The sequence below is a fragment of the Crinia signifera genome, chromosome 1 (genome assembly GCF_055691185.1).
Source record: "Crinia signifera chromosome 1, ASM5569118v1, whole genome shotgun sequence".
Lineage (NCBI taxonomy): Eukaryota > Metazoa > Chordata > Amphibia > Anura > Myobatrachidae > Crinia > Crinia signifera.
Window position 1 is genome coordinate 50,385,196 of NC_139217.1, and position 27,976 is coordinate 50,413,171.

The 27,976-nt window shown below is 45.2% G+C and overlaps 1 protein-coding gene across 2 annotated transcripts in view; it reads right to left on the reverse strand.

Annotated features, from left to right (window-relative positions):
• ZFYVE28 (zinc finger FYVE-type containing 28) overlaps nt 1-25,125 on the reverse strand; it is a 174,271-nt gene extending 149,146 nt beyond the window's left edge. For both annotated transcript variants that reach the window (XM_083151465.1, XM_083151455.1), the window contains exon 1: nt 24,865-25,125. In XM_083151465.1, coding sequence (XP_083007591.1) covers nt 24,865-24,903 — 39 coding nt within the window. In that variant the 5' untranslated portion in view covers nt 24,904-25,125. The remainder of the gene's footprint in view (nt 1-24,864) is intronic.
• Nucleotides 25,126-27,976: the final 2,851 nt, after the last annotated feature.

Genomic DNA, 27,976 nt, shown 5'->3' on the forward strand with positions numbered 1-27,976 from the left:
GGTCTATGGTGTGTTTCACAAATTTTGCATACAGTGTCGCTCCTCCATGGGTACACTGTAGGAGATCATTAACAAAGGACTATATTTATGGAGCAGCAGATTTGATGCTGGACATTTCATACTTGTTTTTCTTTTTGGTGGACACCGCATAAGTGCACACTATTGTATGACCTATGGCCTGTTGGAGTCGACCAATAGTGACCGACCTAGTAACGGCCTACCGCAACCCTTTCAGGATTCCCCGTATCTCAGGCCTGACCAACCTGTGGCTCTCCAGCTGTTGTGAAACACATCCCAGCATGCCTTGCCTCAAAATTGTGGCAAGGCATGCTGGGACTTTTAGTTTCACAACAGCTGGGGAGCCACAGGTTGGCCAGGCCTGCTCTATCGCTAGTATACTGGCGTCAGTATTCTGTCTGCCAGAATCTTCTCCACTGGTCATTCGTATACTGGTGTCGAAAACCAGATGGTGACTGTTAAGGAACAGTTATAGGGATCATGTACCTTGTTGCTAGTTCCACTAACACTAGGAAGGAACTGCAAATAACAGGAAGGAGAGCTTTCATCTGTAGTGGCTAATAACTGGTCACAGCGCACCCATGTAGTCTAGTAGTCAATGCACTACATGGGTTAACTGTGGTTGGCACGTACATAGTGCGTTTTCTTCTTACCAACAGATTAGCATACTTTGCTTGGCACCAGACGCAGATCGGCTAGGTACGCCTGGGCACCAGACGCGGATCAGCTAGGTACGCCTGGGCACCAGACGCGGATCAGCTAGGTACGCCTGGGCACCAGACACAAATCGGCTAGGTACGCCTGGGCACCAGACACGAATCGGCTAGGTACGCCTGGGAACCAGACACAGATCGGCTAGGTATGCCTGGGCACCAGATCCAGGCTCATTATGCAGTTGCCACAGATACATTGGTATGGGCACTGGATAGGATTCAGCTTTCTTTGATAGCAGAAGAAGATATTGCTTAGCATATATATACACAGTAGCTTGTTACCATATATTGCTCACCCATTATACTTTATGGCTCATGCTTTAATAAACAGGCACCACAAACACCTCAGATATTGCATATTGACCAGAGTGGTCTGATTTAGGCCTTATCCAGTAGTTTGCTCTATAGTTTTATATACAACGGTCTCAGCTTTATATAGTAATTATTTTTTTTTTTTTAACTCCACTCCATTTACTACTTTTTAGAAGAGTAACTGGAATCCAGAAGCCTTTGAAGTTGGCTCCTGGATTTTGGGAAGTCTAAAAAAGTCGGCCTACTTCTGTGGAAATCTTTATCTATTATGTACGACAACCTTCAGCTTCCAGCCAGGAATGATGATTAATAAATTAACATGATCCTTTAGGCTTGTTCATTCTGTACTCCATTCTATAACGGCCCTCAATAGTCAAATGAACCCAAGATATGAAGTCCAGGTCACATGTAGAACTATCGGGGGCACACTGAGGACATGTTACCTACACGACATCACATGCATCTCATTTTCTCTCCGAACGCATTTTCACGGTCAGAGAAGCAGGAACAGGGAAAGCAATTAGGCATGTAACAAGGAGCCAGCGGAGTCAGGAGTGATCGCAGCACAGACGGCTCAGGGACCAGGCACATGGCATTAGTATGCTGACCTGTGTCCGCTTTATAATCACTCCAACTCCTCAGCCAAGGCGCTGTCTGGCAGCACACAGGGTCACACAGCGAGCAATAGAACACACAACGCTGCAAAATGAGGAGTGCAGACAACGGTCGTCTTCTAGAACACCACCCAGCCTGATACATATAGTGGCGCCTTTCCAGCCTCAAAACTCCACTGTTCCTGATTTTGTGTAGATTCTCCCTGCACAACTGTCCTGTATTCGATCGCATGAGTCTTCTGGTGCATCCCAGGTGCACCATGTTGTGACTATACACCTCCAGACTTGATCTCCCCAACCCGCCGGGCACTGCACCGATCATCGGTGATCTGTCGGGGAAATTAACCAGGGTAACCCTTTCAGTGCCAAATGATTTTGTCAAAACAGTTGAATAAAAATGTTTTGCTTGTCAATTTTTACAAAATAATGACTGAATTGTTTATCTTATATAAAAGAAATATAAACTTTTTTTTTTTTTTTTATTACACATTTTGTGTTTGAATTTATATAATCAATCTGAGCGACGCTGCCATTTTTAGCTGATATTTTGTGCATCTTTCACAGAGATGTCGGCACTCAAAGGGTTAGAACGTCCCTCTGGGATCAGGATTTTACACGTTTAATAACACAATTGCGCTAATACACTGCTAACGTATAGCACTTTTAGATGCATTTTCAGAAAAAAAAAAAAAACCTCAAGACGGGATACGGTCATTAAATCAACAAGCATTGGGTCAACGCCATTAGGTCGACATGCAGAAAGGTCGACATGGGTCTAGACCGACACAAGCATTATGTCGACATGGGCAAGGTCGACCATCAAAATGTCAACATGGGGTTTTCCCCTGTTTTTTGAGTTGACATGTGCCGACAGGCGGTATTTCATGCCCTACCATCCACTAGGGCAGGGGTAGCCAACTCCAGTCCTCGAGAGCTACCAACAGTTAATGTTTTGCAGGTCTCCTCACAGAATCACAAGTAATTACTCTTTTAAAGTGTGTCAGTGAGTAATGAGTGCACCTGTGCAGCAGCTAGGTTGTCTGGAAAATGTGACCTGTTGGTAGCTCTCGAGGACTGGAGTTGGCTACCACTGCACTAGGGCATGGTGGGAGAATAAAGTAGTGTGCCGAGCGCAGCAAAGTCCCATGCCTGAAGCAAGGCGAGCACACACTGTGTCCATGTCGACTGTGTCAACATTCGGGAAAAAAAGTGAAAAAACCCCATGTCGACCTTTTGCCTGTCGACCTTGCCCATGTCGACTTAGACATGTTGACCTTTCTGCATGTTGACCTAACGGTGTCGACCAAATGCTTGTCGACCTAACGACCTATACCCCTCATGCAAGTAGTAAAATTGCACAGCAACTTGAATTGTGGGTGGAAACCGGAACACCCAAATACAAACTCTACACAGTTAGGGCTGTTATGGGAATGGAACCCAAAACTTCAGGGCTGGAAGGCAGTAATGCCAACCACTACGGCAACCATGCTGACCACTTTACAGGTGCAAAACAAGAGCCTACATGTGTGGTACCCTAAGATACATTTTCTTCCCATGACATCCTGCTCTGGTGATAAATGGATAAGGCATGTCTAACCAAAAGATTAACCCTTAATATCACAGTATTAGCTGTGCACCAACTTACTGCCTGCTCGAATTATGGATCACTGATAAAATTACAGCTGCTCGGTCACAAAAGTACTATACTCTACATGGCGGACAAGTCATGACTTTCATTGGTAAAGATAGACAGGCTGGTGTACATCATTCCCAGAACGTCCAATCTCCGGGTCAGTACACCACTCAGCTGCTAATTTCGCTATAACCGCTGTGTGGTTCAGCCCTTCGCTGTGCAAATGCAGACAGATATCCTGTCTCCTTGGAAGAGGACCTACAATATCACAATCAATGATTCATGAAGAGTCATTTTTATCCCAAGGTTCCTCGGTAGAAAGGCTTTGGCTGCTGTCATTTTCTCAGCAAGCATTTCATGATTTTCTGCAGCCAATCAGTGAGTGCCACACAGCTTATGGGATTGTTACTCAGTAATGCAGCGAACCACGAACCAAAGCAAAAGAAACCGTCTTTCTGGGCATACTGGTGTCCTGCCATTAAAGTATCCCTACAGCACTGTACACTCTAGGAAGCCTGTTTCTGTGCTACTATATTATGATCATAAAGAGCCGGTAAAATAAAATGTTATCTTCTAAATCCGTTCAGCGTAACATAATAAATGTACACAAAATAAATCAATGTGCTCTAAGGGCCTAATTCACAAATCGGCTGCCGCATCGGTTCACCACTGGGCAGAGCCGGCCCTAGCCCTACAAACTAGGCAAATGCCTTGGGGCATGCATTCCAATCCAAGGGCCGGTTAATCTTGGCAGTGGCGGGACTGAGATAGATGTAGCGTGTATAAATTAAAGAGATAATATTGTGTGGCATAACAAGAATAAGGGACACTACTGTGTAACATAACATGAATAAAGGACACAATCAGGTCTATCGTTATGGTTCTGTAGATAAGGATTGGTATGGGTGTTACTGGCTGCTGCTGTGGCCTTTGCCGCTGGTTCAGAAGCTGGGCAAAATCCCCTAGGGCAGTGGTTCCCAAACTGTGTGCCGTGGCACCCTGGGGTGCCTTGGAGGACTTGCAGGGGTGCCCTGGGATGGTGGCCCAGGACCAATTCAAGTTATTTATGTCCAATATAATAGTCAAATTGTTGACAAACAGAAGGGAATCCTGTCCATTACCATATAACTGATCCTAAGGAAGAGATATAAACACAATTTATTTAACTTAATATTTGTTTCTAACTTTCTCAATGAGAGACCTTTAGGCTAGGGGTGCCGCAAAATAATTCTGATGCTTCGGGGTGCCGTGATTCAAAAAAGTTTGGGAACCCCTGCCCTAGGGCATGAAATTGGTTAGGGCTGGCTCTGCCAATGGGCAGCCATCGGCCATTCAGCACTGTCAGAAAACGGGGCTGATGCTCCACCGTTTCCTGAAATGGAGACTGTCCCCCGCGTGAAATCGTCTGCAGTCAGGCCACGGCTTCCCCCACATGGTTACTCAAGCAACAGCTGCATGTACATGGCGCTCTGCAGTATGCATAGTCCTCCCACCAACAGACAACTGTAGGAATAATCAAAAATGCGCTCATCTCTGATTCAGGCCATACATTTTGAAAAGCTTGAGAACGGTTTATCAAAAGCAGATCAAGGCCAATTCTATTTACTGGAGTTTTCATTCATTAAGCGTTAGGGCTTCTCCTTATTTATTCTTGCAAAATGAGCCGGTAACGCAAACAATCACCATCCCAGCAGCTTTCGGTGATGCTTCCTCATGCAACTATAGCAAGCATATTTATCATTTACCCCAGTGGTCCTAAAATTGTTAATACACCATCTCAGGGGGCATTAGCTGGGGATGTCCACAGCAAAAATAAATAATCAAATCATTAAACTGGAAGCTGAAGCCCACTCTATTATTGCCCCCATTTACCACAGACTCGCAGGCAAGTGGAGAACCATGCGGGGAATAAAGAAGTGTATGACAGAGACATGGCGTGTCTCCTACGATCCCACATCGCTCTGAGAGGTAATAATCCACCTGTGGAAGCTGCGCATAGAGATTAGAAGAGAAGACGGGAGGACTGTGAAAGGTGCTCCTTAGTTACATACAGGCTTTGAGTCTGCGACTCAGGAAATCTCAGCGCCTGTCATCCCTCTTCTCCGCTATAATGAGGAGCGCAGGCACGGAGCAGGGGTTGGCAGAGGCTAGAAAATGTCGCTTTCAGCTTTTACAGAGGATTTGGTTTTCGAGGTTCAGCACAAAGTGCCTGCCGTGTGTGTGTGTGATCCGTAGTGTGTATCAGCCATCCTTTGATTCAGCTCGGCATCATTTTGCTTTTTCACAGCGGCAAATGAGAGCACAGAGGTATTTCTTTTATAATGGGAAAGGACGCGTTCTAAATAAGGGTACTGGTGACAGACCCATCTCTATAAATGTTGTTTTATTCTATGGTGAGAAGATATTTTGACCACCACAAACACCTGGATCTAGGAGTTCCAAACACTTGGCTGGAAGGACAGATCTCAGCAGCCTCTGCGTAAAAAACAATATGGGGTCCCTTCAATGCTCATGTGGAGCTCATAAACACAATTCCGCATCGGAACATCACCTTATTAATAAATAAATGTACCAGTGTGAAGCAGGGTCGAGTCGCTAATACTGAATAAAACGGACTAAGGTGAACGGAAGCCAACTCTGATAAAATATGATGTCACCGTACGATTCACTTCCAACCTATTAGTAACCAAGAGCAGCCGAATCATGTGACTCCAGCTGTTCTACTGGCAGCTGGGAGAGCCGGAGAGGAACGGATAAATAATCTGAGACGATAAGAATATACCATTGCCCTGGGCCAAAGTGTTTCAAATCTGGTAATACATGAGATTTATTAGAATATAAAAATATAAAGATCAGCTTCTCTACAAGGGTAGATATTCATTCTGTTTGTGTTAGGGAATTTAGACTGAGGGACTGATGTGAATGAGGAATATTCTAAGTACATAGCATTAAATAAAAAGCATCATCTGTTCTATTGAACAAACCAAATATTATTTAAGGATCGACGGGTGTGTACACACGATATGTCGGTGAAGTCGTTCCCAGACATATCGTGTTGACCCAACAGCACAGGCGATGCCAATATATCTGCATATATCTGAGCACATTTGGCTGTTTGTACGGGTGACCCACGCTGTTCACGCTCACTTGCTTAAGGAACCGCCGCTCACAAACCTCAACTTGGCTGACCGATTGTGATGTCAGCAGCTTTTGTGATGTCTGTTGCTTACCACAATTGTCTGCTCGGGGTATAAATAGGTTGCTTAAGTGTGTACCCAGCTAAGGTGGCAGACAAGCATGTCTCACATTAATAAAACAAACTGTAGTAAACCCATTATGAAAGACACTCACATAAACATATTTAACAGGTCACAAGTACATCATTACTCCAAGATAAATAAACACTGTAATAACTGAATGCAGTCTAAGCCAATGAAAGAAGGTTTAAAACAAAATAAGAAATGATCTGATCACATAAAGTAAGGAACATTAAACAATGCCACAAATTGTCAACATATTTAAAACATCGCTGATGGCCAACATTATTAAAATTAGGCCAACAGCAATATTTACAAAAATATAAACGGCACGTAATTGCATATTTAAATTAATATAATTTTTTTTTTTTTAAATGTTCTATATATAAAAAAAGAAAATATGACCTGACAAACAAAAAACACCACACATGATGTCATTTTACTCCTGTGTTACGGTACGACTCCAGCGGAAAATAATATTTTCCCTGCAACAAGAACATATAAGGATCAAAACATGTGACATTAGCCAAACATTACAGACACAAACCCACCTCATTGGCTATGTCCTAGTCCTATTATAATAAAACTTGGGATACATCACGGTCTATTTAAACCGGTGTTAATTGATATAACCGGCTTATACGGAATAACACGATTACAACGTTTATTTACTTTAGAGCAAATGCAGGAGCTCGAAGCCTGTTGTGGATCTGCCTTATACAGCCTCTTCATGCAATATGTATACATGACAATAGCACTGCCTTGGTAAAGGGCCCTGTAACATGAATGAAATGGAGATTTTTAAATTTTCCAGTTTTTAATATTCTTGCAAACTGCTCATCATCACAAAGAGAAATTCATTTTGAAATTAATTCAGCTTCGGAGTAAGGCCGTGTATGTAAATGCAGCAGGACACGTCTATCACAAGACGCCACCTTGCTTACGATATGGAGCGGCTTCCTAAGGTGCAGCATTGAATCACTGTGATGCCACGGGGGGGCTTGTAGTACATATGTAGTGTTCATTCTAGCACCCGCCAGCTTTGAAAACCCATGCAGTTCCTCTTTCCTGTCTGGGGTGTCGCTGTCTGCTGTAGTGCTTCTAGCACAGTGTGGTCTGTATTTAAGCACTGCTATGCAAACCAGATCTGTGCTACGAACACCACAGCAGACAGCGACACCCCAGGCAGGGAAGAGGAACTGCATGGGTTTTCAAAGCTGGCGGGTGCTAGAATGAACACTACATATGGGATTGCGCAATCCACCGCTTGCAGATTCTCGTACGAGGCCAGGAAATCTCAGTCTAACAGTTCTAGCCTCTTTCCTTGCCCCTAAATGGCATTGACATGGCAATGTTTCCACAAGTTGAGGCCGTTGAGACGCCCTCGTCGCTAACCCCCCCCCCCCCCCCCCCAAACGTGATCAGACTGTCAATCGCTCAGTCTGTTGTTGTCCTGCGTATGTTGCTCCTGGACCCGAAAAAGGGAAGCCCCAGTGATCACATCTATCCTCCCTCAGTCTGCCGGTGCGCCTCAGGATTTAAATGGCATGTAATTAACAGGTGCCACAGTCTGTGCATGGGTCCTGACAGTTGGAGAGAGATAGAGTGGAGACAAACGTACCAACCAAATAAGCTCTTGCCATTTTTCAAATGTACCATGCCAGTTCGAAGCGGATTGGCTGGTGCTTACTACATAGGCCTTAGCCGTATATAAGAACTGCACACAGATCAAGGCAATTTTGCTGAATGTTTCTAGGTGATAACTGGGTGGGGGGTGAGTTACTGCGCCACTTTCAGGACGGTGAGACTTACAACACACAGCAGCAGTAGGAGGTCTCAGCAAGTAGACCATCAGGTTCAGCATAAAGATGCAGTGGTGGCTACATAAAGGCAGGGCTATTTTTGTGCAGGCTCCAGCAGGAACTGTGGCCCTTATTCTAGTTCACTCTAACAAAATATTTCTTAGATGGACAAAACCATGTGCACTGCAGGTGAGGCAGGTGTAAAACCCCACCCAAATCTAATTATCTCTGCACAAGTAACACCTGCCTCACCTGCAGAGCACATGGTTTTGTACATCTAAGAAATATTTTGTCAGAAAGAGTGAACTAGAATAAGGGCCTCAGTTCCTGCTGGAGCCTGCACAAAAATAGCCCTGCATAAAGGTATCCCAGCTGCTACAGAATAAGGCCCAGAGCCTACACTTCCACATTCTACCTTTAACCACTTTCATTCTCTCACAGGCGTGGAGATAAATATGCAGAAAGGTCTATTTTGGTTCAATGTGACAGATTCCACAAGGAAATAGTTACATGTGAAAGAGCGATTTCAACTAGGGAGCAGCTTATACTTCGCAGCATGCCAGGATAACACAATACATTGTGCGACGACATAGGGAACACTGGACAGATTCTACACAGGTGCCATCTCCCATTACCTAAGGTCATTCTAACCAGTGCACCACTAAGTTGGAGAAGGCCGGTACTCGCGGGTGTTGAGGAGTATCGGCATTTTCTGATTTAATTCCCCCGCAGCTATTCTGTTTTGGACAAGCTAAGGCCTAAAACGGCATCCCCGCCCTAGTTTTGTTGGAAGGGTTGCAAGCAGAAAACGAAGTAGTGGCTACTACTTAAACGTGCCAAGTACTCCGCTGTATTACAACTGTGGGCTCTGTCATCACACAAACTGTTCATGAAGCTTTGAGGGAAAATGGCAATGTTGTGCTGGCCACCAATTTCCCCACATCTCAATCTATCTGTGGGATTTGATGGAAGAACAAGTCGGAGCCAACGAGGCCCCGCCTCACAAATAACAGATCTTAAAAAGGATCTGCTGCTAAGGTCTTGGTGCCAGATACCACAGACACGTGGTTTTCTTGCCTTGATGGGTCAGAGCCGTTATGGTGGCACAAGAGGGAAGGTAATTTTAATGGGGCAGATTTATTAAGCTTGGAGAAGAGATAAACTGGAGATAAAGCGGAGAAAAGGTAAAAGGAGATAAAGCACCAGCCAATCAGCTGTGTTTGAAAAAGACAGTTGGGAGTTGATTGGCTGGTGCTTTATCTCCTTTTACCTTTTCTCCGCTTTATCTCCAGTTTATCTCTTCTCCAAGCTTAATAAATCTGCCCCAATGTGATGTATGGCTTAACAGTGATATGTATATACTTATATTGGCGAGGACAAAGTCCAGACATGGCACAGCAATCCAGGATTATATAACAGTATTTATAGGTCAATAAAGCAGGTTATACAGTTTGCACAGGTCTACAAGCAAGTTCATCCCCACACTGCCGACATCGTTTATTTTTCCCTTCCACAGTCCCATTTCTCAGACAATGGGGGTCTTCGAGGGAGAGAGAAAGGGATACGGTCATATTGTCGACCAGACTTAGGTCGACAGTCATTAGGTCGACACAGTTGGGTCGACAGGCAACTAGGTCAACAAATGCGTTAGCTCGACAGGTCGCGAGGTCTACATGTGTTTTTTAACTTTTTTTGAGCCGACAGGCAGTATTTCATGCCCTACCATCCACTAGGACGTGGTGGGAGAATAAAATAGTGTGCCGAGCGCAGTGAGGCACCGTGCGTGAAGCATTGAGAGCGAAGCGAGTGATGCGAGGGGCTGCGGTTGACTTCCAACTGTGACCATGTCGACATTCGGGTACAAAAACAGAGAAAAAACCCATGTTAACCTCGCGACCTGTTGACCTAACTCATTTGTCAACCTAAACCCATGTTGACCTTGTCCCATGTCGACCTAGACACCTGTCGACATTCACCCATGTCGACCTAGAGCCCTGTCGGCCCAACGGTGTCGACAATACGATCCACACCCGAGAGAAGTATATATTACACACACACTATAAAGGACAAAAGCATTCAGACAACTGACCTTTACACCAACAGGGACTGTAATGACATTGTATACAAATACATATACTGTATAGTACTTGCTTTGTGCACTGGGGCACAGTCATTTTTGAATGAAAAAGGGCCTTCCCCAAAAGTTGGAAGCATAGAATTGTCCATAATGTCTTGGTATGCTGATGCATTAACATTGCCCTTCACTGGATATAAAAGGGACCTAGCCCAAACCCTAAAAAACAGCCGTGTACCATTATTCCTCCTCAATCAAGCTTCACTGTTAGCATATTGCAGTCAGGCAGGTGACGTTCTCCCACCAAACCCAGACTGGCCAATCTGACTGCCATAAAGAGAAGCGTGATTGGTCACTCCACAGAACACGTTTCCACTGCTCCCCAGTCCAGTGTTTGTGCGCTCTGCCTCCATCTGACACTTGGCATTGGACTTGGTGACGTGAGTATTGAATGCAGCTCCTCTGTTATGGAACCCCATTCCATTAATCCAGGGGGTCTTCAACCCGTGGCTCGCTGTGCTGGTCTCAGTTGCCCCATGCCCGCCATGCAAAGGTTATATACTGTATATTTATTTAATAAAAACCCTGCAGCAGCGTACTGTAGTCCCCGGATGCCGCCTCCTTAATCTAGATTGGCTGAGGAACACAAAGGACAGAAATTAAGTGGTGGGGGGGGGGGGGGGTGTACAGTCTGTGCTTCCTGAAGCCTTGTAGCCTGGCCCGCCTCCATCCTTTCACTGCTGTCACGGCGGGACACTGGGAGCTGCAATTTTTTAATGTGGCCCACACTGTCTTAAAGGTTGAAGACCCCTGCACTAAGCTTAGGCCACACAATTTTTGTGCCGACATTAATGTCAGTGGATTTTCAGAACTCTTCAGCTATGGAATCAGCCTGGCGTTGGAGACTTTTACGCAGCTTGCATCTCAGCAGTTATTGGCCCCCACTCTGATTTTACGTGGTCTTCTGCTTTGTGGCTGAGTTGCTGTTGTTCCTAAATGCTTCCACTTTATAACAATATCACTTAAGGTCCATACACACTGAGCGCCGGGCAGGGGGAAAGCTGGAGTGGGGGGACGTCATTGCATAGCGGAGCGCTATGCAAAGCCGTCCTGAGAGCCACTCATCTGCTGGTTTAACCAGCAGATGAGCGGCTTTCCCGGCGATGTTGCGGGAGCGCGCAGCAGCGCTCATCACTGGCCCATACACACTGGGCGGCTTTGAGCTGAAAGCCGCTCAAACCTGCTGTTTTGAGCGACTTTCAGCTCAAAGTCGCCCAGTGTGTATGGGCCTTTACATGTGACCATGGAATATCCAGCAATGATGAAATTTCACAAACCAAATTATTGCGAAGTCCTATTACAGAACCACAGTTGTAGTCACTGAACTCTTCAGAATAACCCATTTTGTATCACAAATATTAGCAAATGGAGACTGTATGGCTAGGTGCTTGATTTTATACAATATTTGGTACTTGTGTATTTTGGCGGCGCCCATCGCATCTTATACCATAAGGCATACGATGGTATGCGATGCGACGCGATATTGTACAATGCCATACAATTTTAAAAAATTGTATGACATTGTATATTGCATACACTGCCATACAATGCGATGCAATGCGATTTAACATTGTATAAGCACCCTAATGGGTGCTTACAATGTTAAATGCACCCCCACTATAAACGTGAACCCGAAGCGTGGCGAGCGCAGCAGGCCCGCGAGGGGCGGCGGTACGCGTCCTCCGACCTTTTCATACCCCCACTATCCACGTCGGCGTGGAGTTGAGAATAGAAAGTGTGGCGAGCGCAGCGAGCCACCGAGCCCGAAGAGTGGCGAGCCCCGCGAGGGGACGTGGATACCTGTGAAGGCCGCGAGGGGACTCCGATACCTGTGAAGGTATCCGCGTCCACTCGCCTCGCTGCGCTCACCACACTTTCTATTCAACTCCACGCCGACGTGGATAGTGGGGGTATGAAAAGGTCGGAGGACGCGTACCGCCGCCCCTCGCGGGCTTGCGGCGCTCGCCACGCTTCGGGTTCACGTTTATAGTGGGGGGGGGGTGGCGTAGGGGTGCATTTAACATTGTAAGCACCCATTACGGTGCTTAAGCTGGCCATTCATCAGAAAGATCGATCTTAAGATCGATTGCGCTTATGATTGTGTACAATTTCCCTTGAAATCCCCGGCAGTCCTTGGTGGTTTTTGGACACACAATCGATCATACAATCAATCATGCAATCCATCTACTGCATGATTGTGTACACAAGATGTGCACACAATCTGCATACAATCCATCTTACAATCAGTCATACAATCCATCTGCTGATTGATTGTATGATTATGTACTTAAGATGTGCACACAATCTGCATACAATCCATCTTACAATCAGTTGAGATTGTATGATTGGGTACAATATCTTTCTGATGTATGGCCACCTTTAAAAGCACCCTTTAGGGTGCTTATACAATCTTTCATCATATAGGGGCCAAAAATCGCGTCGCATCGCATGCCATCGGGTGCATGGCATGCGATTCGATTAAAACATCGCACGATGGAAATCGGGGGCGCCGCTATAATACACAAGTACCCAATATTTTGTAATTTAATAAAAAAATATGCATTTCTCAGAAGCAAAGACAGGCCACACTACAAAAACTTTAAATAAAAATCTACTCAATTAAAAAAAAAAAAAAAAAACCCCAGTCAGCTCAGTACACTGCAATAGCTTCATATTACCACACAATACAACAAATAAAAAAAATATGAGAAAAACTGTGACTGCACTTGGTACAGAGGGGGCGAGTATTCTTTACAAATAATAAATAAAAAATGCTTAACCATGGTGACATTTGAAGGAAATGTTTTTGTATTGAACTTTTTGCTGGGAAAACGATGTTCCCTGCAACAGCAAAGAGGTTGCCGCATTAAAAGGTTACTGCTTGATAATGCAAAATACATAAGTATCAAGTCATTTTGCGACAAGATGGTACCATCCTATGAATATTTTAAACCCGCACAGCAGACAATGCTACAATGCAAACATCATAATGCACAATACTTCGAAAAAATTAAGATGTATTTATAGTTACTTAGCCAAAATTAAATATGTATATTTATATGCGCACAACTTACGTTAATATACAACAAATACAAAAGTGGGGTCAATCACTGCCCGGCACTGAGCTGTTGAAATGCCCGATACAAAAGGGCACAGTAGAACAGGGGTCACCGGAATGACTAGTGAAGCAATCGCTGCCAGACCTTTGATTCCATTAGTCAAGTGCAGCATAGTTGCTTGGCAGCCGAATGAATGATTCGCATGTCTGGGATTGGCAGCCCAGGAACGCCTTACTTTTATACAGTTAAATAATGTGTCACTGAGAAAAAGAAAACTGCTGTGTTTCTTTACCATGTGGACGGCAGTCTGACTGGTTCAGTAACGCAGCTGGTGGTGGCAGGCTGCCACGCAGTAACCCATGCTGACGGCGAACATTGCTGCATACAATCAAAATATATTAACAGCAGTGATATAATCAGGGCTATTTTTGTGCAGGCTCCAGCAGGAACTGTGGCCCTTATTCTAGTTCACTCTGACAAAATATTTGTTAGATGGACAAAACCATTTGCACTGCAGGTGAGGCAAGTGTAAAACCCCACCCAAATCTAATTATCTCTGCACAAGTAACACCTGCCTCACCTGCATTGCACATGGTTTTGTCCATCTAAGAAATATTTTGTCAGAAAGAGTGAACTAGAATAAGGGCCACAGTTCCTGCTAGAGCCTGCACAAAAATAGCCCTGGATATAATACTACACAAGCAACGTGTTATAAAGTAGCAGAATGGACCGACACGCTGGGCTTTGGCATTTGAGGCTTGTGTGGCGTATAATCACCTTTTTAACCATCGTGTCTGTAGAACTTTCGTGGTTTGTGACGGGGTTACCCCTGCGCACAGCACATATTCAGGAAGCTGTGGTAGAAATGAAGCCTGTAGATTACTTTCATGACGTATGTTATTGGAGGCTTAATTGTGGTGTAACCTGTCAGGGGTACACAGAGGCAGAACTCTGGGAGGCAATGGAGTCATCTGCCACTGGGGTCCTGCTCTCAAGGGGCACCTCTCCTCCCCTGCAATTTTAAATCCATTAAATCGAAAGCCATTGATATCACTTCGGAATTCTGAAATATGTGTTTCATACAATACACATCTTGCCTCCGGGCAACTGGGACAAACTTACGCCACTGGGGGTACACATATTGTGGACTGAATTGTGGTGAGCAGAGCAAGCCCAAAAGGGTATATGTATCTACTGAGGATTTTGATTACATATAAAGATTTGACCTTAAAAATGGAAAAATCTTGTGTTCACTATTTGTGTCAACCATTCTACCCCGTCGCCCATATTGTGTCAACTTAGTGACTAGTAGACCCTGTACATCTTCTATAGCACACCATTCATTCATATTCATTATATACCAGTGATAGACTCCAGCTCATGATTATACTGCTCTAGGCTCCCACAGAAGGCCGCCACCACTGGGCAATGTAACTGACACATGGATCTCCTGCTAAGTACGGTTATACCCCTTTAACAGCAAACCGCCTGGTCGCACCCGGGTTTTTTGGACCCAGAACCCAGGTGTGACACAGCTTTCGACCCCTTTCACACTGCCGTTCCCACCCTGCATAATGGCGGGCAGATGACATCAGCGGAGGCAGGTCCTGAGCCAGCGTTTGGAGAGGACATCTCCAAGCCCTGAGAAATCCACCAGCCAAAACCCACGCGACACCAATGACACGCTGAGGGCAAGCCGCGCACCTGGGGAAAGCTGCCCCCAGTCTCCATGCATGTGCCTCCAGCCGCTGTCCATGAGGTGAATGGACGCCGCACACAGGCATCCATTCACCTTCTCCCAGGCTGCGCTGCTATCCACATAGTACAGTGGACAACAGCGGAACCTGCATGCCGCGGCTTCCAACCTCCGTATTGACCGCAGGGCGCTGCAGTCAGGAGTCCCACCAACCCACCCCCTTTTTTTCTTAGCCCCCTGCCAATGCCAAGCTCGCTGAATGCGTTGGCTCCCAGGGATTGCACATGCGCCACCATTGAGTGATTGGGTCTGAATTGCCCCTTAAGACCATCACTGCTTCGGCACAACACCTGCACTGAACCCTCGTCAGTAATGAGACCCCACAATAGAAACTGGTCACCACAAGGTGTAACTTGCAATAAACCCCTCACACCAAAGATGGAAACCACTCCAATCCAGCTTGGACCTCTGTGACCGGGATGCCACACTGAACGTGGCCTCATTTCCCACTAGCGACCAGTACCTGAGAAAACAAGTGATTCGGAACCATATTAGGCAGAAACCCTAATAAAATCAGTCTCATCAGACAGAATGGAAAATGAGATTAACCAATAAGCACCATGTGGCGCCAACAGCCCCCTGATTGGTTATCTAGTGCATGATCCACCGGCGAACCCTCCGGGTGGTGCACTCTGTGCCTTTGCACGGCCATATTGCTCACAGATTGAGTTGTCTAGGCACGGCCAGGAACAGCCCCCGCTGAGGACACACATGCTTGTGTACACCATAGTGCCTTTCACACGCAGTAAGACGACTTTAAGCCTCTTTGCTGCAGATTAGTTTCCTGGATCTGAGCAGACTTCAATAATAGAGTAGCCTTAGCTGCCAGAGATATTTATGGCACCGCAGTGACACTGAGATTTTATCAAACACATTCAACGGCTGCTACAGCCCGAGCAAGGGAATATTGATTAAAATACAGGCTGAGAAGGGGAGGCTGGGAACGCAGACAGAGAGAGCGAGGAGGCTGCTGCCTTGTGCCGCACAAGGGCTAGGTTAGGTAATCCACACTTTATTATTCATCAACTAGGAAAAGTCACAGCGATAGAACATTTAGAACTCATGGGTGAGAGGATGTTAATTTGTAAACTCAAGTCGGTGAAGGGAACAAAAAGAATGTTAACAACTTGCGCTGTTGGAAGGAGAACGTGACAGAAGTATGCCCACTGATGTACATGCACAGTGACGGGCAGCAGCGGCGTTATCCAGAAGGGGTATTTGGCTTTTTGCTGTGGTGTTCTAGCACAGTGTGGTCTGTATTTCAGTGTCTGAAATGTAAAACAAGACCTGTGCTAGAAGCATCTAAGGGGGGGGGAGAGAGAGAGAGAGAGAGAGAGAGAGAGAGAGAGAGAGAGAGAGAGAGAGAGAGAGAGAGAGAGAGAGAGAGAGAGAGAGAGAGAGAGAGAGAGAGAGAGAGAGAGAGAGAGAGAGAGAGAGAGAGAGACAGACTGGAAAGGGGAACTGCACAAGTTTTGGAAGATGCAGTGTGCTAGAATGAACACTAAAGACCTTAGGCATGGACAAACCGTGGCCAGCCAGCTGTTGTGTGGAACTACACATCCCAGCATGCCTTGCCATCATTTTCAGGATACCTGAATAGCAAAACTGTGGCGAGGCATGATGGGACTTGTAGTTTCACAACAGCTGGAGGGCCATAGTTTGAACATGCCTACCTTATAATACACACACACGCACCCCACCCACCCATATTGAGCGTTATTGCGCGGCCTGTACTGGTCACCACTATGGTATGGGGCTGGCAGGCGTTTTAGCAGACAGATACCAATGTTGCCCGCATATTCAGATTTTTCTATGCAGTCTATGCTGGCAGTCATTTTATGGGTTGAACCTATTATACAGCTAACCAGAAAGTGCTACAGTCAGGTATGTAGGTTTGGATAATAGACAGTCACATGACCTAATTTAAACACAGCAATGTATTAATGGCCTATCTACACAATGCCGTATTGCTGGTCTATAGTCACGTGGCCTATGGAAAAAACAATGCTGTATTAATGGCCTATTCCACAGTACCTTCATGCACAGTCATTACTAGCCTGATATATAGTCACATGACCTATGGAAAACACAATGCTATATTAATGGCCTATCTACAGTACATGGATGCACCCGAATTAGCAGCCTGCTATTGTCACATGACCTAGGGAAAACCCACCACTGTATTAATGGCCTATTATGGTACCTGGATGCACCAGCATTACTAGTTTGCTATAGTCACATGACCTAAGGTAAACACACAGCTGTATTAATAGCGTATCTATAGACCCTGCATGCGCAGACATGACTAGTCTCCCACAGACCGACCATATGACTTCTGTCAGTCACCAAGCAGCCTGTAAGCATCATGACATGTCCTTATTAAGAACTTCCAGCCCTACCCAGCAAACGCTGCACATACTTTATCAGCTTACTATAATAACTTGAAAAACACGTCTCACAAAATAAATACCAAGCACTTTACGGACATCCAGAAGTTTTCAGTATTTCATTCACTGGCCCTGCGGGGGCAGGCGTTTTGTTATCACACTGTATAGGCAATCCTGAACTCTCCTGTGTTGATTTATTAAACATTCCCAATACTTGTGCCAATTAAAAAAAAAGAAAGGGACGGGGAGGAGATTTGAAGATTAACAAAATTCAAATTGCAGTTTAGCAAATGTTCCGAATAAATTAAATGACATACATCGCTGTGATCCTACAATTAGACAGCAGGGTGATGCTGCAATGCTTTCTGGGAGCAATAGTTATCAATAGAATCTGCTGATCTAGGAAGGTGTACCCAAGGTACAAAGGCAGGGACTAAACTACCTACAATGTCTTTCTGGACAGGTCACACTAGTAAACATACAAGTGATTGGTCATTACAAACCTCCAGCAATGCGCAGACAACTTTTAAGGAGCAAAAATATGCTATTATTTCAATTGATTTATATTAAATCACAATTAAATTAGGTCATGCATGTCTAAACTATGGCCCTCCAGCTGTTGTGAAACTAAAAGTCCCATCATGCCTTGCCACATTTTTGCTAAAAAGGAATGATTTAAGCATGCTGGCATGTGTGGTTTCACAACAGCTGGGGGAGCCACAGTTTGGACATACCTGGAATAGAGTATTCTTACTATAGTAGACAACATGTACATACATATGTATAGTTACTACATTTTTTTTTTTTTTGCCCTTGGATGCATCACAGGGCTGCTGTCAGTAGATCAGATCTCAGAACCTGCTGAGGACCAATCAATCAAAGCTTAACACCTGTTTCTGTAACCAGCCTTCTGTTATAAGCTTATTGATGCTGTCACCTGTATGTTTCAAATATCTACCTCATTAAAAAACAGGAGCACAAAAAAAATAAAAATAAAAATTACACAGCTGATCAGTATCATATCCAAGGGCATTGAAAATAAACCACACTGACTAAAAACGTTACTGAAAATTATGCAAGGCAGAAGGATAACAACCACTAAACTGAAGTCCCCTAAAAGTGGCTAACATCATGAAAGTACAGCCTTGACAACTTATTTTTTTTATTATTATTAGAATGGTGTTACTCATTGGCCTTATACAACCCTGCATTAAACAGCAGGAACCGAGGTGAACTCTTAATTAGCTAGTACACCCAAAGTGAATCCTTCCCAGCTTCTGTAAACCTGCAACGCTAAACACTTCTACTGCGCCTACCACACTTACACAATGAGCCAACGTCTCAGGAAGACCAGCATGTAAGCACCACTGCATACAATGGTCTGCGATGAGCCTGAACAAAGACCTAAAAGGAAGGGGTGCTGAAATTGCCTATTTGATTCTTCTCTTGGTCTACTGGCCAATAAAGTGTTAAATCCCAAAAACACAAAAGCTTCCCTTAATGACCGTTAGTCCGGAATATTGCTATACATAATGTATTACGAATTAGTAATAGGTGCTACTCAGTATGGACACCACTGCCCGACAATTATAAAAAAAAAGAAAAAAAATTACAAAAATAAAATAAAAGAGTAAAAAAAAAAAAAAAAAAAAAAAGGATCGATTTTACAGGATCGCCTTCGTGTAATCACGTCGGTTGTAAAACTCAATATTCTGGACAGAAAGAGCGAGAGAGGATTTACAGGCACGCTGCCTCGCCGGAATCTTTTTTCATCTAGACATATTTATTGAGCAGATATTTACATGTCATGCAACGCACTATGCAAATCCCCTAAATTGAACAGTAAACACAATTTACATCTATATCTGTCACGTTGGATTTTGTCTGATGGACGGGAGGATCACAGCGCTGAGCTGCAGGGTATTTTTTTTATTCTGATTAACTATCGGTAGAGAGGAAGACTGTGCCTGAGATGCAACTGCGCTCCCTCTACCAGACTGCAGGAGCGATGTCTCTCTACAATAAGAGAGGCAGCCTCTCTGTCTCTCAGGTGGAGCCACGTGGGGACTGCTGCTGCTATTACAGTTGCCAGGCAGAGTCGTGAATAACCCAAACCAGGAGTCACGCTGCAAGAATACAAAAGGACTAATGCCAGAAAAAAGGTCAATTCGAAATAAACAAAATAAGTTATCAAATCAGATATGAAAGCAATTGGATAGCAAGCAAGATGGTATCCCAGAGTAAGGTGTTTTTATACTTGTTCTTAAAAATATATATATATATATTTTTGGGTTTATCAGTCGAGTGCACGGACACAATGGGGTCAATCCAATTAAACTCAAGTTCGTTTGTGGCATTTGTGTGCTGCTAAAAGTCGCACTTAAGGAACCACCAGAATCACATTTTTTGTGGGCAGCCCCATAGGGTTGTGTACGAAAAAATATTTATATCTGCAAATCCAGGGTGAGATTGGGCTGCGAAGGGGGCGAATTATGAAGTGTCCACATAATCTGTATGGTAACTCGCCCACTTTGCTGTTAACTGTATTGAAACCATTGGTAGCACGCATTCTAGAACCCTGAAAACCCATGCAGTTCCTTTTTCCTGCCTGGGGTGTCGCTGTCCGCTGTGATGTTTCTAGCAAAGACTGGTCTGTATCTCAACACACACCAGACTGTACTATAAGCACCAAAGCAGACAGCGACACCCCAGGCAGGAAAGAGGAACTGCATGGGCTTTGAAAGGTGCAGGCGTTAGAATGAACACTACATTGGGTGACGGTCAGTTGGTTCGTTCAAAAACGTACTATGGAACCTGACGGGTTATGTTTATACAGAACTGGAAAGATTCATGATCCCTTCCTTCTTCTTCCCTTATAGGACTAATAAGGAACCTGGCAGATAATTGAATCTATATACCCCCCACCCCAGATTTGTTTGTAACCTTGTTTTGGGTTACGCGCTTTAGGAGATGACACGTTACCATGTGACTGTTAATCTGTGGCTCGCAGCATGTCCGTAATGCTGAATCTTGTAACTTAAGTGGTAACGAAAATGTTTAACTTACAGTCATTATATTCTAGAACACAAACAAATGATATGCCTGGATTAATAGGATGAGCAGAACTAGATTGTAGTGTTCCGTTTTATTGAATTTGGCATCCAGGATGGTTTGGACTTTAAGCATCTCGGTGCACACACTGGGCTCAGTCAGTCAGTCAGCAAACATGAGACATTATTAACAGCACAGGAAAACCATCATCATCACTTCCCTGTATACAGGTTCAAGCTCTGTTCGCTAATGAATTATCTGTTTACTCAATGCCCAGCGAGCAAAGAGCTAGTCCACACACCCTGTAACAGGGACAGGCTACCTGTCTCACGCCAGCCGCTGTGCAACTACACCTCCAAGTCCCAGCATGCCCTGCAAGATTTGGAGCCAGATTCTCTAAGCTTTAAAAGTGATAAAATGGAGAGGGTACTTGTGTAGTTTCACGGCGCCATGCGTCTGAGTCCCCTTGCGGGGCGTGCTTTGCACGCCCACGCTGTGGGCTCGATGGCTCGCCACGCTATCTAAAATCAACTCCATGCCAACATGGATAGTGGGGGTATGAACTATCCATGTTGGCATGGAGTTAAGTTAGTTTATTTTAGATAGTTGTGGCGAGCGTAGAACCCGGAAGTAGCACGGCGCCATGAAACTACACAAGTACCATGGAGAGTGATAAACAGCCAGCCAATCAGCTCCTACCTGCCATGTAACAGACTGTGTTTGAAATATGTCAGGCAGGTGCTGATTGGCTGATTATCACTTTCCATTTTATCACTTTTGAAGCTTAGAGAATCTGGCCCTTGATGTTAAAACATGCTATTCCTGTGGCAAAGCATGCTAGGTTGTGGCCATACTTCAATAGAAATTTTATATATTTCCCATGGTGCACTGACAGGCATTTTCATAGAACGAGGAGCATTAAAGACGGCAATTAACGGTGAAATCTGCATATGGGCCGCAAGGCAAAGGGGTTTCATTTGCAAAAGTTCGGCAGTAAGTAGGCACTTACACTAGGCCTGCCATGTTGGCTATACCGCTTAAAACTGGTCATGTGGTTACTACAAAATCAGATCACAACTCCCATCAGCGCATTCACCATTGCTGCACACAACCAGGTTGCCAAGAGCACAATATATCCAGATGTACACAAACCATGCCGATTACTCCAAGATACACACACAGATAGCGCTACAATACACATCAACTCTACAGGAGACCACCATCGACTCATTAGAGGACTTCATAGAAATCTGCTAGAGAGATGCAAAAATGTCCATACTATTCTACAGAATATTCCTCTCACTTCCCTTTTTTGGCAATAAATCCTGCAAGCTATATCTCGGGGTATTAAGTGTTCCATGTGCAATTGTTCCTATAGTTTTACTAATCGTGTGAAACAGCAAATTAAAGGGGCAGTCTAATCAAACAAAGCTTTTAGAGATAATAAGGAGAGCCCAGCCAATCAGCTCCTGTCATTTTTCAAATGCAGGCTGTAAAGTGACAGATACAATTGTATTGGCTGGTGATTTCTCTGTCCCCAAACTTATAATACAGCCCCAAAAAGCCAGGATTATATTACACTGGGAAATCTGCCAACAATGCCAGAATAAAGGTATGTGGGAGCCCAAGGTAACTCATGAGGACTACACACAGGGCAACTGTGTAGGCCCCATAACTTGTAGGGGCCCACACCAATAAATGTGTGGGGGGCACTCAGTGACCACCCCACCCACCCTGTTGTTTATATGGCAATGCTATCCACTGTAAAATTCAATAGTTTTCCCAGTCCAAACTATGCCATACATCTGTCTATCTTGCATCCACATACATTACTTCCGGCTGCTGCAGTGCAATTGCTGGCTGGACAGAATGTAGAACCACAAACCCCAGCATGAAGCATTGTTAATATGACAAATCCCTACAGGCCATGGCAGTGTATATGCTGGGACTTGTAGTGTCACAGACAGCAGAAGAGAGCTGCAGGTTGCTTGCCTATCCATGATGTGTACAGAGGAATACAGAAGTATGACACAACAGAGGACATGTAACAAGCTGACCACATTACGGCCACAGGGGATGACAAAAGGGAACACTGCCTCAACATCTGTGCCAACAGCAGGAAAGGTAGAATCACGCCAAAATCCATTAGGTACATATATTTCTGCTACACGATAAAACGCATACGTAGAAATACAATGATATAAGCAATATAGAGAGAAATGGAAGTTCACCACCAAATCCTCTGGAACCAGGAGACGGGGCCCCTGATGTCCAGCATGATTCGTATAGTAGAAAGGAATACAGGACAGCGCGGAAGTGAACACATAACAGAACGCATTCTTATATTGGGAATGCAGTGACCTCAGTCCCACTAATAACACCATTCCGGCACACTGTAATATCACACTGTGCAACACAGCCAATTAACCGCACGTGGGTGAGCCCTGCTGCTCTACATACATTAGGTGATGGCTCAACTCCTGTGGGGTCACAGAGGGTAATATAATGGGTGTCACTCAGTCAGCCTTCCACAACAGATGAGCCGGGATAAAATGTACCAGAGGCAGGGAAACACTGAGCATAAGCTGGAAGAGTTACAGCCTTGCTGTATGATCCATCACTGAAACAGATCACGGTGTCATAACAAAGGATATGCCTGGGGTTGGAGCAGTGGCCTGGGATGAGCCGTGTGTACCCTGTAAGGATAATGCACCCTTATAAATAGTCTTGTATAGATCACATTAACACACTGGCAGCTGACAAACAGGACAAAGCATGACAGTCCACCGCATGCCATTGTGTTCCTGTAGCTGGATTAGGCATTGTCTGTAAAACAACTAAGTAGAATCTGCCTGTTACTACGACACAATGCTTGGATTTGTACCGCACAGCGATGACATGCAAAGTTGCCATATCACACTGCAGCCAGAGCAAGGTGTGCTTATGCCAAAGGACAAAAATAATGGCAGGAAATCATAACAAATCCTAAGGTGCAGAGCCACAAGTGACTTTGGTTCTCTACTGGATTCTGCCCATTGTGACAGGACACAGGAAAACCGGTAACGTCCACAATCCAGGAATGACACCATGTCTCCTGGTCACAAAGCAGTGCGTCTGTACACTACTCCACACCTGTAGTCTTATATCACCCACACATACCGCAGGCAGGTCTGAGTGCAGGGGGACAGTGGATTACTAGAAACAAGTATTCCAGCTGTGGCATGGCACGTGATGACAAGCGGCTTGTCATCATATATCACAGCATTAATGTATACCTTTGCTATATGGTCAGATTTCAGGGGAAGACTCGATGTGAGACAACAACAATTATAATAAATGTTAGGCAGCTGATAATTATTGCCTTGTTTGACACGGCGATAGTACATTGCAGAGGAGAAACGTGTAAAGGGTATGTGCTGGCACAGGTTCATCCAGGGCAGCTGAAAACTTGGCCACATAGTATCATTCAAAGAGTATGTGTGTGTTATGATCTTATGTGAAAGTAACATAGTATCATTCAAAGAGTGTGTGTGTGTGTGTGTGTGTGTGTGTGTGTGTGTGTGTGTGATGATCCTATGTGAAAGTAATGGCATATGGCAGGTAAAAACAGAGTTGAAGGGATTACAGCAGTGATGCTATATGTGTGTTAAATTAGGGAAATATGTGCTTACTGGACTAATTGATATAAAACACAGCTATGAGAACCAGGACTATATATATGTGTTTATAGATATATCCATAACATGATATATATTATAATGCAGCTATGGGGACCTAGTTATTAATGCACTGCATAGGAAAATTGTGTGTGTGTGTGTGTGTGTGTGTGTGTGTGTGTGTGTGTGTGTGTGTGTGTGTGTGTGTGTGTGTGTGTGTGTGTGTGTGTGTGTGTGTGTGTGTGTGTTTTAATGACCAGATCCCCATAGCTGCATAATAGATTACATGTTATGCAAATATTACATGTAAACATGTATATGTATAATACTGATATGGGGATAATGATATGAATGGACCGTGTGTGTAAAACCAGCATGCGACAGATGACCAGAGAGAAAGAGGAAGCCGCATGTCAGCCAGCATCAGGGGCCCCCAGGGTCCAACAGCACCAGAATGCAGCAGCAGACTTACCTTGGGTTTATAGAGCCACTTTCTGAACCTGTTCATCATTCCCTCCGGGTCTGAGCGGACGCTGGATGTCACTGATCCCCAGGGTACTCTCCCCTCCGGTGGCTGTTAATCAGCCCGGTGTCAGTCACAGCCCTAGGACACCAAGGTCCGGCTCCCCCCCTTATTGGCAGCAGCAAGGGGTCCACTGACAGCCCCAGAGCAGTCACCATCCCCAGCCAGCAGCAGCGCCACACTAACACAGCAGCGCCTGCGCAACAGCAGCTTCCCGGGGGAGGGACTGCCGGCGCGGACCTGCCCCACGCCGCTTAACAGCAACCAATGGCAAACAAGTGGGTGGCAACATTGAGCCTGGTGTAAAAAACACCATAAAGGAGGAGGGGCTAACAGACATCGGTCGACATTTTTTAAATGGGCAAGACTGGAATCTGACGTTATCAGTTGAGAGGCAAGATGTCATGCCATGAAAATGTAAAAGAAAAATGCTATTAATTGGATGTGAACCAGGGGCTGCCAGGTAATGCCATTACTCAAACTGGCGATGTTTGGGCGTCCTCTGAGACCACGGCCATCAATTGCCATCATCAAAGATGGCCGCCATGGCTGTGACGCGTTCACTCCTGCTGTACATTATATAGCTCTGTGGCCTCTGTCTGCGTTCATATAATTGACATGCTCACTGTGGTTGGTGCATTATAGATCGGGACAGTTCCCGTATGGTGACTTGTATAACTGAGCTGGAAATGGGTAACAAAGCCTCTGACGCTTATAGCAGTGATATCATCTTTCCATTTATGGAACATTTGCATCAGCACTTGGAGACAGATTACATGCCAGCCAATCAGCTACTATCATTTTTTAAACAAAAACCTGTAACATGACAGCTACAAGCTGATTGGTTGGTACTTTATCTCTCTTCTCTTCTCTTTCTAAGAAAAGTTCCTTGAGTCCTATTGGAGAAAGAACACTATATAAATAAAATGATCATTGTTGATATAAAATAGCATATGCCCCCACATGTCAAAGTATGTTTAGGGACTAAGTAAAAAGCGTACCTGGACTCCATTCCGGAGGTTGCAGTTTCTGGTCCGGGATGCCTGTGATAGTTTTCACCAGGGACATGGGGAAGGGGAGATTACAGCCTCCCCTGTAGTCCGGACCGATCCGGTTTTTGCTACATGGCCGAACCATACAGGACTTTATTTCTCCCCCTGCTCCCCTCCCTGATGATACTGGTACCGTGCTCATCGGATTCAGAGATCGCCATGGATGCCACAGGGATTTCTCAGGTCCTGTGGCAGTGAATGGCATCGCATACAATACATCGGATGCAAAAGTAGCACATACGCTGTATCGCATGCAATCTTAGCTACCAGGGAACCCAGTGGCTCCCCTGGCGGTGGCGGGTGGTTGCAGAGGTATCACATATGAGGCTGCATGCGATACCTCAGCTTAGTGAATGGGTCCGTAAGACTCCTGCTGTGGTGTAGCTGTGTACTCATAGGCGAATCTAGGGGGTGGTCCGGGGGTGCACAGGACCACCCATTAGCCCATTTTGTAGCTGAGGGATGGGGCTTTCAAATGAGCCCAGCCCCGTGTCTCTAGCCCCCTGGGAACCGGAGATACGGCCAGGCAAAGCTGGGACGTTTTCCCTATAGGATAACATGGGACTCGCTAATTCCGAACCCCACCCAGTTCAACAGCTGCCAGTTCCCCCTTCGGCATCACTGAAGCTTGAGGTTGATCTCAGTCGAACCCCAATCGCTGGGCCTTCAATCTGATACCAGGCTGGATACATATGGGTTAATTGGTTCCAGGGATATTGAGGTTAAACCATTTTTTTCATTTCTTAAATGTAATTTCATGACTGTTTATGTTCTTTGAGGGCAGATTTCTCTGGAACCAAACAGCCCAGTTTCACGGGACCAAACTCATTCGAAGCCAACTTAAAAGTTCTTCAATATGATACTGTACTCATGTAAATGGGTAAGTTGGTTCCGAAGATATAGCTGGTTGGTTAAAGGGGGGGTAGGGAGAGGGGAATGGTTGTCTCTCCCCCTCACACCAGAAAATGCAGGGACTAGGCTGGGGTATAAGGGGTCAGCCTGGGAATGTCCATGCATGATCCTGGGACCATATTCCCGGGTAAATCCCTGCATTTTCTGTTGTGAAAGGGGTATTATTTCAAACAGCCGTGACCTGCAGTGCTCTGAATACAGCCGGGCAGCCCCCTGCTCTCTGCCCAGCTGTCAATGACTTTCACCCCTGCAGCTTCCGCTCCAATTCTTCTCCCCGCTTTCACCTCAGCCCGCCCCACCTTTAATCATGTGGTGCCGGCGCCCGGTGTGCTCCCCTAACGTCACGCACAACAAGAGCGCGCACAATATTTCAAATGTCCACTCGTCTAGAGGGGACACCAGGAGGGGAGTGGGAGCATGCTCTGCGCTGCGCTCTGCTCCTCTCCCCATAGAAGCAGCTGCACCGCTCTCCATCTCTCCCTGCAGCAGCAGCGAAGGCTCATATAAAAATTTACAGTAAGTGGCACTTTTGGGGGCATTGCTTAAGGGACACTACAAGTGGTGGTATGTGGTGGCATTATGCATAATGTGTGGCTTAATGTGTAAGGGGCACTACGGTGTGCAGCATCATGTGTAAGCGGCATTATGTGTGCAGCATCATGTGTAAGGGACTATATGTGTGCAGCATCATGTGTAATAGGTACTATGGTGCACGGCATCATGTGTAATGGGTACTATGGTGTGCGGCATCATGTGTAATGGGTACTATGGTAAGCGGCATCATGTGTAATGGGTACTATGGTGTGCGGCATCATGTGTAATGGGTACTATGGTGCACGGCATCATGTGTAATGGGTACTATGGTGTGCGGCATCATGTGTAATGGGTACTATGGTAAGCGGCATCATGTGTAATGGGTACTATGGTGTGCGGCATCATGTGTAATGGGTGCTTTGGTGCCATCAAGCAAGAACCCCCTAGCAATGAGCACGTAGGTAAGCAGCACTTATGTGACAAATATGTAATGGTCATTACGGTTTGTTATATAGTATGTAATGGGCATCATGATGTGTGGCACAATGTGTAATGGCCATTAT